At 49.6% G+C, this 18,228-nt stretch overlaps 1 protein-coding gene across 6 annotated transcripts in view; it reads left to right on the top strand.

Annotated features, from left to right (window-relative positions):
* HNF4A (hepatocyte nuclear factor 4 alpha) overlaps positions 1-18,017 on the top strand; it is a 61,856-nt gene extending 43,839 nt beyond the window's left edge. For 3 of the 6 annotated variants that reach the window (XM_088789113.1, XM_074317191.2, XM_074317189.2), the window contains exons 4-10: positions 1,892-1,998; positions 2,679-2,834; positions 6,072-6,159; positions 7,021-7,176; positions 10,252-10,518; positions 13,924-14,076; positions 15,143-18,017. In XM_088789113.1, coding sequence (XP_088645239.1) covers positions 1,892-1,998; positions 2,679-2,834; positions 6,072-6,159; positions 7,021-7,176; positions 10,252-10,518; positions 13,924-14,076; positions 15,143-15,285 — 1,070 coding nt within the window. In that variant the 3' untranslated portion in view covers positions 15,286-18,017. The remainder of the gene's footprint in view (positions 1-1,891; positions 1,999-2,678; positions 2,835-6,071; positions 6,160-7,020; positions 7,177-10,251; positions 10,519-13,923; positions 14,077-15,142) is intronic. The other 3 variants (XM_019748637.3, XM_074317190.2, XM_019748646.3) reach the window with 3 other exon arrangements.
* Positions 18,018-18,228: the final 211 nt, after the last annotated feature.

Here is an 18,228-nt window from a genome sequence, read left to right as displayed (position 1 = left end):
CTCCATTTAGACTGTCTGACTTTCATTCTCTGATTTCAACACTATATGAAATCCAGAAAAAGTTGAATAGCTGGGATGTCACTATTCCCCCGAGGAACAGGCCAGAGGGTGCTCCCAGGCATTAGAGCCTGTCTCCTCCAGCACCTTCTTTCATTCTCTCAACATATATTTATTGAGCACCTACTGTGCTCCAGGCTCTGTTTTAGTCGCTGGGGCCACAACAGTGAATAAGAGGAATGAAGTTGTGGCTTTCTGGAGCTTTCCTTCTCAGAGGGAGGGAGAATAAAGACGTGAACGAAGAATTCTACAATTTGTGCCAAGCAGAAGAGTAAAGCAGGAGAAAGGGCAGAACATGGGAGGGAATGGCACGTCAGACAGGCTGGTCAGAGAGGGTGGCTGTGAGAAGGTAACATTTGCACAGAGACAAGAGTGGCATGAAGAAGCAGCTAAGCCATGGGTGACAGAGGATTCCGGGCAGTGGGAACAGCAGCGGCAAAAGGCCTGATGGAGAGTGACAAGGTGTGTCTAAGGAGCAGCGGAGGGGGGGGGGGGGCAGGTTTGGGGGACAGAGTGAGGGAAGGAGGCCAGAGAGGAGCGGCCACGGGGAGGAGTTGTGAGACGGGGAGGCCACTGGTTTTCATGGAGGGATATGACCTGAGTTCTGTGTTAGCAGATCCTTTGTCTTCTGAGAGGTGCCCAGATGGTAGGGGCAAGGCCAGAAGCACAGGAACCAGTGAGGAGGGCCTGGACCATTCCCAGGGAGAGAAGCAGGGCCCCGACAGAGTGGGAGCCAAGGATCGATTCTGTAAGGGTTCCTGACAGCATTTGGGGTGTGAGCAGAGGTGGTATGTTACAGAAATAGAGGTAGAACGTGACTTCCGGTTGAGGAGTGGGAGAATAAACCTGCCTGTTCCAGAGAAGGGAAAGACTTATAGGCGGGACAAGCTTATAGGTGAGGAAACTGAGGCCCAGAGAGAGATGGTAATTCCTATCAGCATGCAGAGAGTGAGGGGCAGTTCCGGACAGGAACCAGGTCACCTGTCGCCTCGTCCTCCCTCCTTCCTGCTGTACCCAGGCCTCGTTCCATATTGAGGCCTCTCAGACTGCAAGGGCCAGGGCCAGGCAAGCAGAAGGTCCATCTTACATCTAAGGCTAGGACTGACCCGGATGGGGACGTGCACTGGGGTGTGGGGCCCTTGTGGACAGAGGGCCCGGATGTCTGAGTTCCTGGGAGAGAGCCCAGCAGTGGGGCAGGAGGGAGGCAGCTTTCCCTTGCTGTCTCTGAAAAGGCTAGTCTGGGGCACATGCAGCTCCGCCTGGTGGATGAGACCTCTAGGGCAGGTGGGGGCCTCCAGACCTTGTCCAGGCCTTCTGCCTCCATGTTCAGGAAACCCTGAGCCATCTCGCATCACTCAGAGGAATTATTTTGCTTGTTTTACACACTTTCATCTGGGAAGAAAGGAACCCTTTCCAAAACAGAGCTTGGAAATCAGTCATCTAGACAGAGCCCTTCTTCAATGCTCAAGACCTACCTTAAACCTTCTGCCAAGTCCTCCTGGTCTTGCATGCCTCCAGTGACGGGTGGGTCACTCCTGCACTCACCACGTTGTGTTGGGGGCAGTCCTGGCACTTAGAAAGTTCTTCCTCAAGCTGGGTTAGAGTCTATCTGCCCTGATTCTCACATGTTCATCTGGGCTCTGTCCCCTAGAGTCCCCCTTCCTACTCCCACCTCCAACTGTGCCCCCTTCACTGCAGAACAGCCCCACAGAATCTCTTTCTGGGTTGAACTCTCTCCCCTTGCACCGCACCCGCGCCTCATCCGTTATGTGGCAGCTCTCCTGTCTGCTGCACATCTGCCCTCCCTCCTCACCTCTCTCTGCCATCCTCACAGCCGTCCAAAATGAGCGGGACCGGATCAGCACTCGTAGGTCAAGCTATGAGGACAGCAGCCTGCCCTCCATCAATGTGCTCCTGCAGGCCGAGGTCCTGTCCCAGCAGGTACCAGGGCACCCCTCCACCTACCTGGGGAACCCCCACACTGAAGAGGAGTCTCACCTCCATCCTGTCCTCCCCAGCCAAGTCCTGGAGCAGCAGCTAGCAGAGCTTCACAGAAGGGACACTGAGTCCAGTGTCACACAGCCAGTTTAATAGCAAAGACAAAATGAACCCAGGTCTGGCATTTTGGGGTGCTTTCTAAGTCATCCTGTGGCCTGCATTGTGTAGGCCAAGCAGGATCTTTTCTTTCACCGAGGGCCTGAGATCAGCTTAGCCCCAAGAGAACAGCGGTGAATAAGTGGACAGGGTAGCAAACTGGGACTCAGCCAAGCTCTTGCTGTGTGACCTTGGGCAAGTCACAGTACCTCTCTGGGCTGTGGTTTCTTCATCTATTAGATGAGGATGATGATTTTTGCCCTGCTTCTCCTCTAGGGCTGAGGGGTTCCTTGGGGTTCTAAGGAGATGGGGGTGCGTGGGGGCAGGCAGCAGGTGAAGGCCCAAAGGGAGCCCTCCTCCCTCACATCTGTCTTCTCCTTCCTTCTGTCCATTTTCCCTTGAACTTCCCCCAGAGCCGAGAAGGCACCCATAGCCCATCTCCCCTTTTCCAGACAGGGCAATTATCTGGGGAGGGGGCTCTGTGCAGCGTCTGGCCTTCTCCAGCATTTTCCTTTGTCTCCCCCCAGATCACCTCCCCTGTCTCTGGGATCAACGGAGACATTCGGGCCAAGAAGATTGCCAGCATTGCAGACGTGTGCGAGTCTATGAAGGAGCAGCTGCTGGTGCTCGTCGAGTGGGCCAAGTACATCCCGGCATTCTGCGAGCTTCCCCTGGATGACCAGGTGAGGGGCGGAAATGGACTGCAGGCAGGGGGGACACTGGCCACCTGGGATATAACCTTGGACTGGTTTGATTTTATTTGTTTAAATCACTTTGCAAATATTAACTCATTTAATCCCTCCAACACCCCTCTGAGGTAGTGTTATTATTATTCCCATCTTATAGGTGAGGAAACTGGGTCACAGAGAGGTTAAGTAACTTGTTCAAGGTCACACAGCTAGTATCCAGCAAAGCTGGGATTAGAACCAAGCAGGCAAGTTCCAAAGTTCAGGCTCCTAGCCACTGTGCCACTGCACAGGACCCCTCTCTGGGGGGCCGTTGACGGGCCCAGGGCCAGGGATCGGGAGATTTGGGCTTGAGCCCTTGTTTTAAGACTGGTTCTCTGTGTGATCTTAGACAAATTACTCCCTGTCTCTGAGTCTGTTTTCTTATCTGTAAAGTGGGAATTATATAATACCTGCTTCAGAAAGCTGTTGGAAGGGCTGACGACATTACCATTTTGAAAAGCGTAAGTCATGTAGTGCTCAGCTACACAGTGCTTGGGCCACAGCTGGCTTCCCTAACTCAGTTTCTTCCTTATATCCCACCAAGGTGGATTAACTCAGCATTTTATTTCTCAAAGTACATTCTGCAGAATCCCAAAAATGTCCCAGGGGGTACAAGGGGGCTGGTGGGAGGCAGGGGAGTCCGAGGACAAATGAGTTTCTGAGATACTGCAAATGATAGCCCCTGCCCAGGGCATCCCTGTGGCCTCTGCAGCCGTTTTCCCTATCTGGGAAAGGATAGCGGGGCTGGGTCACCTTCTCAGCTCTGAGGGACGCTCTGGGGCACAAGTGGACAGGCCCCGGGCATTTGCTTCTCGGTTTTGCACATTTGCACAAAAGACTAGCAATACATCTCAGTCTATTAAAGTTTCTGAGAAGTCCTACAAGCAAGGCAGCTGTTGAACTCTGTGGGACTCAGGGCTTCTGAAACTCCTTTGATGCCCAGACTCTCCTGAAACACCTATTAGTATCTCACAGTGGGACACGCTGTGCAAACATTGGTGTGGTTGGTCCTCAGCCTCGCGCTGGCGGCTGGATCAGACACCCTTTCACATGGATTCCTCTGGGTTTGGAAGGGATGACAGGGCAGGGATCCTGGCCGAGCTGCCCCTGCCTTCTCCCCTGTTCCTCGTGTTCTGGCCCTGGTCCCCTCTGCTGGAGAGTCTACATTAATGTTTAATCCCCCCTGTTCCTTCCCAGGGGCTCAGCAGGGCAACAAGATACCCCCAAGCTGAGCAATTGTTAACCTCGATTTCCCACCCAAACCTCCCTGGCTAGGGCTCAGAGCATTCTCAGAGAGCAGTGATGGGTGGCCAAAAACACAAGACAATCATTAACACCCCCCTCCACCTCCCCGCCCTCAGAATAGCCACCATGTCAGGGGGCTGGACCCGGGGCTAGGAGGGTTCCCAGCTCCCCATTCATGGTGTATAAGGAGCTTGTCTTGCCTGAGATGGTGGGGCACACTACGAAATTGGGGGGGCATTGTTCTCCCAAGGATACCCCAAATCTATTGACATTGCCCCAGGAACGACCTTCCAAGTTTGTTTGCCTCTTGATTTGTCTGGACATCAATCCGTTGAAACCTAGAAGTCTGGGTAGCATTGGATAAGGGGACTGAGGCCTAGAGAGGGAACGTGATTTGCCCAAGGTCACAGAGCAAGGTGGCCAGGAGCTGGGATTTGAGGCCAGGTCTTTGGCCTCTCAGTTTGAGAGCCACTGGGGTAAGTGACAAGGGCCCTGCCCCGTCCCTGGGGTATAGAAAGCGCCCGTCATAAGCATCCTTGGCCTTTCTTTGTTCTGCTCACAGGAAGTAGACTCTAACCTCCAAGGCTGTTTGCCATTTCTCCTCTTTTCCTGTCATCCCCACAAAGAACAGGTGAGGTAAGGACAGGTGGATGCCCAGGAGGGACTAGATCTGGAGAGGACGTTAAGTACTTTGTTCATTCACTCAGTCCTTCCCGCCTTCCTTCAAACAAAGATTTATTGAATGCTTCCTAGGTGCCTTAGAGAGGCCGTCTCTGACTTCCCCATCTAATGTAGTCCCTCCTGCCCCATTGCTCTTTATTATACTCGAATAACCCTCACCTTCTTTTCTTCTTCCCTTTCTGTCTCCCTCCTCCGCTCCCTCCCTCCTTGTTTTTCCTTTCACTATTGTGTCACTTAGTAGGCACTAAACACGTGATGATTGAAAGAATGAACACTCAAATGAATTAATGATCAAAAGCATTTTTACTTCATAGTGTCGCCTGCTAAAAACCCTCCAAACCCCCTAACCTAGACTTGCAGATAAGACCCTGGAGGCTTCCAGCCTCCTGCTGTTTTTACCAGCCCGTCCTTTGGTCCTCACGCAAGCACTGAAGCAGATGGTTCTGAAAGGGCAGGTGATGTCCTCCCATGAGTTGGCTGGGCTCCAACCTCGGACTTGTCTTCCAAGGCAAGGGAAGGGGTCTGTCACTCTCATCCCCTGCCAAGGACCAGTGCTCCTGCCTTGGCCTTGGGAACCAACATCCATGTCCAAATTCTTGTAATTCGCTCTCAGAATCTTAGAATCTTAGAATATCAAGTGGGCAGATGACCCAGAGATCTTTTGCAGTCGTGATTGCCCAAACATAAGTGCACATCAGAATCAACTGGGGAGCTTGTTAAATACAGATCCTTGGGCCCATGCCATATATACAGAATTAGAGTCCCTGGTAGGAGGGCCTAAGAATCTGCATTTGTATGAAACACTCTTCATAATCTTTCATACCTGGTCCATGGGTAGGAATTCTGGACCTGCAGCTTTCAGAATTTTGGGGGTCATAGGCCCTCTTTAGAGTCTGATGAAAGCCTTTGAGCCTCTCCTGAAAAAACACATCCAGAATGCTGTCACAGTTTCACCAGGCACCCAAGGGAGGACTAGAGGAGAGCGGCGACTTACCCAAGGACACCAGAGTTCAAGGACAAAGTCAGCATTTGGTCTCCCATCTCTGAGTACATGTTCTTTCCCCTTCTGGTTCCTGCTGAATCATTTCCAGGTCCCTGGCTTTATCAGTTATGGGAAGAAGGCAGCAGTTTTCTGATGCCCATGTTATAGTGCAGACAGGTAAAGGCAAAGGGAAGCCTGCAGCTGACTTGCCCAGGGTCATTGAGTTGGCGAGGAGCAGTCTTCCAGGGGTGCAGACGCCAGACTCCGTCCCTTCTGTCTTCCAGGTGGCCCTGCTCAGAGCCCATGCTGGCGAGCACCTGCTGCTTGGAGCCACCAAGCGATCCATGGTGTTCAAGGACGTGCTGCTGCTAGGTGAGGGGGCTACCTGCCCAGTGTGGAAGCCACCTGGGCACAGGAGAGGTCCATGGTGGCATGCAAGTGTGAAGGAGACAGATCAAAAATGGCCGTGTCCTCAGTGTTCTCAACTGGGTACTCCACTGAGCTGCAAGGAAATATAAGACGCAAGGAATTGAAGTTTCCCAGCATTGAAGTTCAAGCACAATCAGGGTTGTCCCTGGAATGAACCGTGCATTCTGATGTGCTTTCTGGAGTAGAAATAAGAGGCAGCCAGTTACGACACAAACCTCAGTCTATGTCACTTATGCCTTCATGGCATGTTCATTTATTATTCTAAATGCTTATGTAGATCACATTATGGACCAGATACTAGTCTAAATACTTTACGAACATTAACTCCTTTTGTGCAACAACCCTACGAGGTAAGCTCTATTATTTATCCCCATTTTACAGATGAAAAAACTGAGGTAAAGAAGGTAATTTATCCAGATATATGTGGCTGGTTAGTGGTATAACCACTGTTCAGCCTGGGCAGTGTAATTCCAGAATCTGGGCCCTTACCCTTGATGCTTTGGTGCTTCCCAAATGAGCCTTGGATGTCATCAGTCTTGTGGGTTGTATTGGAAATGGAGCTTGGATGATGTGAAAGGGTCCTAGAAAGCCAGGATCCAGCCCAGTCCAATGACTTCAGGCAACTCATTCCTTTAAATCTGGGCCTCAGTTTCATCATCTGTAAAATGGGCATGGCAATCCCCTTGGGGCATTTCCTCCCATGGGCTGCACGGTAACTGCAAAGGGCAGGGCCTGTCCAAAGCTAGGGTCAAGGGGTGCACCCAAGATGGCTTCCCCAGCCCCTCTCCTTCCCAACCCATCCAGGCAATGACTACATCATCCCGCGGCACTGCCCGGAGCTGGCAGAAATGAGCCGAGTGTCCATGCGCATCCTCGATGAGCTGGTGCTGCCTTTCCAGGAACTGCAGATCGATGACAATGAGTATGCCTGCCTCAAAGCCATCATCTTCTTTGACCCAGGTACAGTCCACACGCCCACCCATCCCTGATGCTCCGCACCCTCTGTAACTTCTATTGAGTTACATACCCTGAGTTCACAACCTCATCTCTTTAGTACAACAACTGGGAAAGGTCATTTTATTAGCTCCATTTAACAGATGAGGGAAATCAAGGTTCAAAGGGATGATCTGACCTGCCAGGGTACACTGACTCCAGAGGCTTGGATTTTTTTCTGTCCCTCTTTTCCCTTCCTTCTCTCTCCTTACCTCCTACCTTCCTTGTCTTTCCTTTCCTTTCATCTTTTCCTCAAAACATTTTATCAAAATAATATCTGTGCATACTTAAAAATGCAAATAGTCCTTCCCACCCTACTTTTCCTGCTAAAGCCAATTCCTCAGGGGGAACCAATTCTGATTCTTTTAATGGTTTCTTCTGGCAGTTAACTTGAGCTCTAAATAAAAAGCTAAGCCTGCTCTTTCTTGATTTATCTATTTTAGATTGTATTTTTCCTCTTGTGTTAGTGGACGATTTCACTTTCCTCTACCACCATTCCCATCCTCTCTCCCTCATTCTCTTAATATATTTTTATGGCTATTTTAGTGTGTCTATTGATTGTCTTTATAATGTTGTTATGTGCTTATGCCTTTATTTCTTGTCCTGTCAACTGTAGGCTGTATCTTCTAACCCTTCACTAAGTTGGATGGAGATACAGTGGTCCCCCTTATCCGCGGTTTTGCTTGTTGTGATTTCACTTACCTGCGGTCAATCTCAGTCTGAAAATATTACATAAAAAATTCCAGAAATAAACAATTCCTAAGTTTGAAATTATGCGTTGTGCTGAGTAGCGTGATGAAATCTCCTGCTCCATCCTGCCAGGATGTGAATCATCCCTTTGTCTAGCATATTCACGCTGCATATGCTGTCTTCCTGTTAGTCACTTAGTTCTCAGGTCACCCAGTTATCAGGTCAACTGTCCCAGTACTGCAGTGCTTGTGTTCAATTAACCCTTCTTTTACTTAATAGTGGCCCCAAAGCACAAGCGTAGTGATGCTGGCAGTTCAGACATGCCAAAGAGAAGCCATAAAGTGCTTCCTTTAAGTGAAAAGGTGAGTATAACACAATAAGATATTTTAAGAGAGAGAGAGACCACATTCACATAACTTTTATCACAGTATATAGCTATAATTATTGTATTTTATTACTAATTATTTTTGTTAATCTCTTACTGTGCCTAATTTATAAATTAAACTTCAGGCTAGGTAGGTAGGGATGTATGCATAGGAAAAAAACATAATATATATAGGGTTCAGTACTATTTGTGGTTTCAGGCATCCACTGGGGGTCTTGGAATGTATCTCCCGCAGATAAGGGGGGACTACTGTATTGCATTCCCACCTTTTCCTTCAGCTCTCGATTCTCTTCTTTCCATTCCACCTACTGACTTTCCACCTTCATTTTTATAAAAATACCCTTTTGGTTATGTCTTTGTGCAAAGTCTGATTTTATTTCACACTGTCAAGATGCCTGTGCCCCCAAAGCCTTGCTTGCTTCCTTCCCTCTTACATGTTAGAGAAGACCTACTGTGTGCCAGGCACTATCCTTAGTGCTAGGCTTCCCCTGCAAGCAGATCACCTCGAGTAGTAACAGTAAGGAAGAGGAAGATGCGCACCATTTGTGAAACACTCACCAAAGCACCATTCTAAACACTCTATGTGGGTTATCTCATTTATTACTTGCAACATGATACCTGTGAGATAGGAATTGTTAGTATTCCCATTTTGCAGATTAGAAAACTGAGGCACAGAGACATTGATTAATTTGCCCAAGGTCATACAACCAGGAAATGGCAGAACTCGCATTTGAACTTCAGACTATGCAACGCTCAAGCCCACGTTCTTACCCACCACTCACTATTCCCCATTTTCTAAAGGGTAAGAGTTTTAGTTCTAGCTTCCTTGAGAGCCTGGCCCAGGCTGTTTCCCCTGCAGTGCTCAGCATGGGGTTAGACAGACTACTTGCTCAGTAAAATGTGCAGGACTCAAGTCAGGGTCAGCAACCTGGCGTGGAGGAGTAAGAGATCTAGTAAAGGGCCTGGCATGTAGGTGGTGCTCGATTAATGTTCATTGACTGAATAAAAGACTACACAAACATCGTTCAGTGGAGACAGCCCTGGACTGGAAATGTGGGTGAAATTCTCTTTCGGCCACTCACTTTAGGATATAAATGCATTACCTCCATGAAGTTTGAGATTATCTATTGGATGACCTTCTTGAGGTTAAGGATCTAGAATTTATCCACTGATATTTTTTGCCACTCATTTATCCTTCCATCCATCTACCCATCCCTTTATCTATTTATCTATTCTATACATGGTGCTAGGTTTCAAATGACAAATGAGACATATGTCTACCTGCACAGAGCTCAGTTTAGTGGAAGAAACAATTGCATCCTGTGTGGTCACTAGTCATGGAAGAGGTACAGAAATTTGGGGACAAGATAGACACTGATAATGCAGACTTGGGTGGATGAAATGGAGAAGGCTTCCTGGAGGAGGTGAAACGGAAGCTGAGACTATAAGATGATAGACAAAGGAGCAAAGAAGCAGGGAGACTACTCGAAGGCAGCAGAAGCAGAGTGTGCTGAGGTCTGGACAGTGGGACCCCAACTGTGAGTCAGGAGCCCCAAGTCCACATCCTAAATCTGCCCACAACTGTATGTGTGACCTGGGCCAAGTCTTTTCCCTGCTTTGTGCCTCAGTTTCCCCGTGTGCAATGAGGAGGTTGTTAGGTGCCCTCTTGGGTATGTTCCTGAAGCGCTGCCCTCCATGCCCACTCCCTTCTCCTGGTTCTGCATCTTAGGAAATGTGACAGAGACACTTTTCAGTCTGCGTCCAGGAAGCTACAGTTTGCGCTCGTGTACCCTGGTTCTTGGGGACCCCGAATTCTCATCCCAGCACTGCTGAGGACACCCTATGTGACCTTGGACCACTAGGCCCCCTGTCAGGGCCCCAGGAGTCAGGGGAGGTCAGGGTCCTGCCTCCTCAGATGCTGCAGCTGGGCCCTGCTGCCCTCTCTTGCCCGCCCGCTCCCGTTGCAGATGCCAAGGGGTTGAGCGACCCAGGCAAGATCAAGCGGCTGCGCTCCCAGGTGCAGGTGAGCTTGGAGGACTACATCAACGACCGCCAGTACGACTCGCGGGGCCGTTTCGGCGAGCTGCTGCTGCTGCTGCCCACCCTGCAGAGCATCACCTGGCAGATGATCGAGCAGATCCAGTTTATCAAGCTCTTCGGCATGGCCAAGATCGACAACCTGCTGCAGGAGATGCTGCTGGGAGGTCCGTGCCGGGCCCAGGAGGGGCTGCGAGGTGGGCGGGGGCCAGGGGCTCCCCAAGACGCAAGCCTCATACAGTCCTAGACTCACCTCTCAGTTCCATCACTTCCTCACTCTGTGGCTTTGGGCAAATCCTTTGACCTGTACCAGAGCCTCAGTTTCCTCATCAGGAAAATGGGGACAATCGTCCATTTATTTAAGCCCTGAGAGCCTAGAGTGTGTCAGTCACTATTCTGAGTGCTGGAGATTCAGCAGAGAACATGGTCTCTGCCCTCCTGGAGGTTGTGTGTGAATGTATGAGTGTGTGTGCGTGCATGTGTGTGTAAGGGCTCATGGGAACAGACAATAATGAAGTATATAATAAAGAGAGTAATTACAGAATTTCAAATAGCCAGATAAAACAATAGAGTGTAACCGAAAGATTTGCCAAGGGAGTCCTCTCTGAAGTGGTGGCTTTTGTACTTAGATCTGACAGATGAAAGGAAACAGAACATTTAAAAGTCAAAAGAAAAACATTCCAGGCAGGAATAACTAATACAAAATTTCAGAGGCAGGAGAGGTTAGGGCGTTCGAGAGAGAAGGATAAGGCTATGAGACGGGAGGAGTTGTGTGAGATGACGGTGGAGATGGGGCAGAAACCAAACGATCAGCTCATGGTTCTGTAGGCCCTGGTCAGAAATTGAGATTTTATTCTCATGCAACTATTGCAAGAAGAGTGAAAATCAGACGAGTGTTTTAAACAGATTACTCTCTGGATTGTGGGGTAGAAAGTAGAGGCAGGAGACCCCTGACAATATTATTGTCTCCAGTCAGGGGAAGGACGATGGAGGCTTGGACTAGGGCATCATGGAAATTTAGCAGCAGAGACCAACTCGATCGTCTATTTGGAGGAAGAACCCACAGGATTTGCTGGTCGATCAGATGTGGGGAGTGAGGGAAGTGGAAGAGTGAAGGATGAAACCTGTTTTTGCTTTGAGGAACAGGAATGCTGGTGGGGTAATTGGCTGAGATGGGGAAGAATGGAAACAAAACAAAACCAAACCTGTTTGAGGCTGGGTTATGGTGGTGGTGGTGAGAGATGAACCAAGAGATCTATTTTAGATGTTAGTTAAGTTAAGATGACGACTAGGTATCCAAGTTGAGTTATCAAGGCAGCAGTTGGATGTTTAGGTCTGTTGCTCAAACACAAGCCCAAAGCTCAGGAGGAAAGGCTGCTTGCTCCATGGTGAGCCAGAAATTAGGTGCCTGGAAGGAGACTAGCCAGGGGGGCAGGAGCAAAGCCAGGGAAATCCCAGAACCCAAGAGAAGAGCGTGTTTTAAGGAGGACCAAGCATTTCATGATGTTAAATTCTACAAGAGGAGGGTGGAGCTGTCCATTGGATTGGCAGCATGGAGGCGCTTGGCAGCTGTGAAAAGCACGGTGTCAGAAGACCGTGGGAAAGAAAGCAGACTGGGAGGTGTTACAGAGTGAGGAGTGGGAAAGTGAAGACGTGGAGAGAACAAGAGTAGACAACCCTTTGAAAACGTTTTACTACGGACAAGAGCTAGGAGGACATTGAGGATGATTGCAAGGGAGTGATTGTAATGATGGACTACGGACTCTCGGCTGGACTAAAAGAGAAACAAAGACGGGGTGATGGATAGTGCAAAGTGGGGGTCAGTGAATTGGTGGCCTCAGCAGGGTGGAAGAATTTTGGCCGGGATGGTACTGTTAGGTTGGTGCGAAAGTAATTGCGGTTTTGGCAATTATTTTTAACCTTTTAAACCACAATTGCTTTTGCACCAACCTAACAGATGAAGTGAGCTGGAAGGATGGGAGATGGGATCTCAGGAAAGAAGCTTAGACTCAGATTTTGTAGGTGATGCCGTTGTTGGTGACGATATGGCCACGGGCAGGGTTTGTCGCCCTCAGCACTACTGATCTGTGGGACTGGATCCTACTTGGTCGTGGGGGCTGCTGTGTGCATTGGTTGGTCCAGCCACGTGGCCTCTACCCGTGAAATGGGTAGCACACTCCAGCAGTGACCAAAAACATCTTGAGATATTGTCAAATGTCCCCTGAGGGGCCCAGGTCTCCCTCCCTTGAGAATCACTGTCATGTGGTAACTCATTTCATCTTCACTTTGATCCTGTGCATATGGGGTATGAGGAATCAGGTGTCATTGAGATCAGAGTGGGGAAGGAGCTCACGCTCTGTTGCTGGATAAACTCGGGTAAGAGAGTAATCTCTCTGGGCCCTGTAATCTCATCTGGGGACTGGAATGATAATGATACCCACCCTACAGGGTTATTGTGAGGACTGAATTATGTCAAACATGAAAAGTTGTGTAAAACAGTACCCGGCACATAATAGGTGCTCAATAATTAATAGCTATTATCGAGACACGTATACTTTAGAGGACTCTTGCAAGCCCTAAAATTCCATCATTGCTGTATTAGTGACCTTAGCCACACCCTATATGGTATCATCACTCTGACACATTTTTAGGAGCAGTTACTATGCTCCGGACACATCTCTTGGCCCTCAAAGAGAGAAGAAAAATACACCTGTAATTGTAATGTTCACAGACAGAAGAAGTGGTTGTGCCCAAAAGATGGGTTACAGATAAATTACTATGGGAATTCCAAGGAAGGAGAGGTTTACTTCCTACTGGAGTGGGGAGAATCTGGAGAGGCTTCCCAAAGGAGGAAACATGTGAGCTGGAATTAGGACTTGTGGGCCTGGAAGGTGGAGAAGGCATCTCTAGTAGAAGCAACACGTGAGCGAAAGCATAGCGATCTCAAAGTACAGGAAAGTACAGAGAAACATAGATGCTGTAAGGAGGTCAGCTTGGCTGAAGCAGACATGTGGGGATGAGACTGGACGGTGAGTTGGGACCAAATGGTTGAAAGACTTGCGTGCCAAGGAGCTGTGAGAGCCATCGATTCAATCCGTTATATTAACTCGCAGTCCGTACACTACTCATTGTAATATTTAAATGATCTCAGAGCTTCCTAACATGCTCCTTGTTTCTTTCGAATCACTTCTGTTCTCTTAGTTTGTTGGGGCCTCTCAACACCGCAGAGCCTATGGACGGCAACGGCAAGCCCCAGGTTACTAACCCATGCTCATCATTTGGGTTCTGCCCACTTTCCACCTTCAGCTCATACAACTCCCCCCGTCTCACAACCTTATCCTTCTTTCTCAAACACACAAACCTCTCCTGCCTCAGGGCTTTTGCATTAGTTACTCCTGCCAGGAATGGTTTTCTCTTGACTTTTGTACATTCTACTTCCTTTTATCCACCAGGCCTTAGCGCAATAAGGCGTGGGAACCCAACAGGCACCGTCATACTGGATGGGCGGGTTGATCGGCCACACTTGAGGAAGATGGTGCCTCAAGGCCCATGGTCCTTATCCCAGACTCTCCGTCCTCACTGAGTATCCCCTCTCCCTGCAGGGTCCTCCAGTGATGCAACTCATGCCCATCACCCCCTGCACCCTCACCTGATGCAAGAACACATGGCCACCAATGTCATCGTTGCCAACACGATGCCTGCTCACCTCAGCAATGGACAGATGTGTGAGTGGCCCCGACCCAGGGGGCAGGCAGGTGGGCAACTCGGGCTCTACCCAGGAAGGGGTGAGGTTGGAATCTAAGAGGGGAGCCGGGAGAAGTTTGGGTATAGAAGATGGGAACCACGAGACAACAGTATCTGGGCTCCAGGGTAGGGAATAAGGAGTGAGACTGTCCACTTGTTAAGGCTGTTAGTCAGCGAGGTGCTGGACAGCCTCTACTGAGTGACGCTGTCCTTGGGATGAGGGAGTCCACTCCACGAGGTTGCCTATTGGCCGAGGACGTCCACTGGGGCGAATATTCCATTAGGCGTTGTCTACTAGGTAAAATTGTTCATTGGGTAAGGCTGCTCCATTGGGTAAGTCTGTCCATTAGACAATTGGGTAAGACTGTTCATTGGGGTGGGGATGGCCACCCACCCAGTGAGGTGAAATCTCACATGAGTTTGTCACTGGGCAAAGTTCTTCCAAGAGTAAGATTGTCGCTGGGATGAGGTGATCCGCTGAAATGAGATTTCATTTCCTTGAGATTGTTCTTTGGGAAAGTTGCCCATTGAATAAAACTGGCCAAGTGGGTCATGGTCAAAGTGACTTTCTGAACCTATGATGGGGGTGAGGCCAATCAGTGTCTGTTACTCACTTGCCGAAATATCAGAGAAATGGTCATTTTTAAAGCCAGTTATCCAAACCCTTGGGTCTCAACTGTTGTTCTTTTTCTCCAACGAAGGGTATTCCTGTCACATGCCCCACTGTCCTTGGGGAGAATCAGACTTGGGCCCTGGTTTGGGAGAAGCAGCCCACATCTCCGTATCAGATGGTGGAGGAGGATGGGGTTTGGTAGGACCTGGGAAAGGCTGTGACCACAGAACCCGGCCCAGCCACAGCTTTCCAGAGAGGAAAGTTCTGTGGCGCTTACACTACAATACGGGATGCAGAAGGTTTGAGCTGTAAGAGACCTCAGAGAGTATCTAACTTTAGTCACTCATTTTATGGGAGAGGAAACTAAGCTCCAGAGAGGGGGAAGAACTTTCCCAGGGCTCTTCATTTATTCCTCAAAGGGCTGGAATTCTGAACAGCCCCTGTCTGTCTCTCTGTCCCTCCAGCCACCCCTGAGACTCCACAGCCCTCACCGCCAGGTGGCTCTGGGTCTGAGCCCTACAAGCTCCTGCCAGGAGCCATCACCACAATCGTCAAGCCCCCCTCTGCCATCCCCCAGCTGACCATCACCAAGCAAGAAGTCATCTAGCAAGCCGCTGGGGGTCAGGGGCTCTGCTGGCCCCCCAGCCCCCTCAGAGAGCCCCTGGATGGTCACTTGGTCAGAGTGAAGGAGGCTGTGACAATAGGACCACTCCCAGAGCAGCAATGGAAAGGGCAGAGGGCCCAGGAACTTGGGCTGCAGGCCACATCCCATTGCCACCCTCCACCCCTGCTCTGGATGATGGGGCTTTAACTTTGGGAGACCCCATGTGGAAAATCCTCTGCTGCCTTGGACAACTTTTCTCTTGCTGAAGCCACTGCCTTCCCCTTCATCCATATCTACCCCCAACTTTTTCACCCCCAAAAGACTGCTGCCTGGAGGCAACATGAGACCTTACTTAAATACAACTCCCTTCCCCCTCAGACTGGTTCTTCTTCTCTCCTCATGCTCCACAGTGTCCAGACACAGAGGGCCCTTTGAGGCTGGGTCGGATCGTGACCCCTTACTCGCCCCTGTTCTGCTGTCCCAGCCTCCAACGCTCCTCTCTACTTGCCACAGTCACCTTCTTCTGCCATTTTAGTTTCTCAAAGCCACCTGTCCAGAAGCTGAGGAAGACTTGGAAACAATCCCCCCAGTCATTCTGGGAACATTTTTAAAGCACTGACTGGGGCTGGGCACTGAGTAGGAGATTGTTGAGAAGAAAGACACATTTCTCCTCTGACCACAGCTCTTCCCTTCTTCAGGGACTTGGGTGGGATCCTTGGGTGGATCCCTTGGGTCGGAGAGATGCTCTCTACAGGCTTTCCACAATGAGAGAACAATCCGAGGTGGACAACTGCAACAGAAGTTTGGAGGGAAGGCTGGAGTGGTCAGAGAAAGCATCCAGAAAGGGGCAGACTATGCACTAGACCCTTCAGGAAGGGTTGGATTCTGCAGGTGGAGCAGGTGAGACAGGACATTCCAAGGGAGGGCAAACAGCCTGGGCAAGGCCTGGAGGTCAGAGGAAGGGCGTGGGAGGGAGGAAATGGAAAAGATAGGGCTGCCCGGAGCAGAGTGGCCATGCTGGACAGCCTGGGGACTTTGAATGAGTCCCTGAGACTTGGGCTCCTAGGCTGTTGAGTAGCTGTGCAGTGAATTGAGCTTTGAGAAGCTGAAGACAATAGTCCTGCAGAGGTTGGAAGTTTGGGGGGGAGCAGGGAGATCAGATGGGGGCTGCTGATGTAATCCAGGTGAGAGAGATGAGGCTTGGGAATGGAAAAGACGAACGGGTGACTCCTTACGTTAGAGTGATATCGAGGAGGAATTAGCCACCAGGGCCTGTCTCCAGCTGCCTCTTATTTCCAGAACTGTCTTAAGGCCCTTTCTTCCTCTTTATTACCCAGAGATTGCTACAGAAGATGAAACTGAGATCTAAGTGGTTAAGTGATTTTTCTGGAACTTCCAGAGCTAGTAAGTGACCAAGTCAGGTCTTGATTCCAGATCTGCTTGGATTAGAACAGGAGCTCTTAACCGTGGTGGCTGAACATCTCCTCTGAAAGGGCCCTTCTGTCCTCACAGTGACGGGGACACTCTCTGTCCACTCTCCTCGAGTTGAGGACCTTCCTGTCCCCTTCACCAGCCTCAGGAGCCAAAACGTCATCCTTCCCAAGAGCCCACACCCAGGACTAAGCTGGGCATGAGGACGCACTCAAGTCCGGTTAGGGTCCGGAATCTTGTTTGCTGGTAAACAAGGAGAATTCATAACTCTTGGACCCCTTTGCTCTCCTCACTCCCCGACTCCGGGGAAGGGGCCTCAGGGCGCTGGTTCTTAGAGGACAGACCAGTGTAGCCTGGCATTCCAGGACTGGGACCGCTTGTGTGGGCGCAGGGAGCAGGTCTGGGTTTGAGACCTACTCTGAGGAGCATAACTCAAGGTATATCTTGGAACCATAACACCCCAGGATGGAACAACCAGCGCCTCATCCATGCAGAATCTTGGCACTGGGAAAATTTTGAAAAATGCCGCTTGCCAGTGGGAATTGGGGGCATCATGGTCGTCCCCACTGTTTGCTCCTCCACCCACAGGGTCGCTCAGACCTGTTATGGGAACAGAGTTGGGATACGCCTTTCCCATGGGGTAGAGTAGGGTAACGGTGTCTTTTAATGGTAGCAGTTTTCTGGGGCAAAGGGTCAGTCTTCTGCCAAAATCAACTCTTCCTGCAGGAGAAATCCATTCCACTTGAACAATTTTATTACAATGCAGGAAACAAAATAAAGACAAGTTTACTTTTCCGACTCTCAACTGAGGAGCCCACGTTGGAATTTTTTTGTCTACCTGAGCTATGGTCCTAAAACATAAAATCTGATGGACTAAAAAAGGGTTGGGAGGGCAAGCATGAACTCTGTCATTCCCCCCCCGAGTCACCCCTTCCCTAAGCAGCTCTCAGGAGCTTCCACAATCCACAGGCTCTCCTAATCCACAGAAAGGAGAGGAGAGGGTTGGAAATGGATGCTCCTAGATTTCTTGTGATGAGCAAGCCAATTACTTTTGCCAAATTGCTCTGTGATTTGCCCTGATTTGGATGAATTGTGAAATTCACATCAAGTAATTTTGAAAGTGGGCTGGGTTCTGTCAGACCCATCAGCATCTTCCTGTGGGTGTGAATACCATGTGGTCCCGAGCTGACACCTGAGCCCCTGTCACTGCCACCCAATAGGGAAAAGAAGCAAAAAACTTTTCTTACTTTGTGTGTTTTAACAAAAGTTTATAAAGCAAAATAAATGGAACATATGTTTTCTAAGTTCTTGGATGGGTGTCTTTTCTTCCTTTCAGGTGGTAGAAATAAGAATGAAAATAGTCGGATAGTCTTCTACAGTGTGCAAAGTGCTTTCATATCCATTATTGTTGTTTAATCTTCACATCATGAGGTAAGCAGGTTAGACATTATTGTTACTCCCCTCTCCCCCCAGACTTTATCGATGGGGAAACTAAGGCTTGGAGAAGTGATTTTC

This window comes from Rhinolophus sinicus, chromosome 13 (genome assembly GCF_057876585.1).
Source record: "Rhinolophus sinicus isolate RSI-liver-muscle chromosome 13, RSI-T2T, whole genome shotgun sequence".
Classification (NCBI taxonomy): Eukaryota; Metazoa; Chordata; class Mammalia; order Chiroptera; family Rhinolophidae; genus Rhinolophus; species Rhinolophus sinicus.
This window is presented reverse-complemented; position numbering and strand designations above follow the sequence as displayed.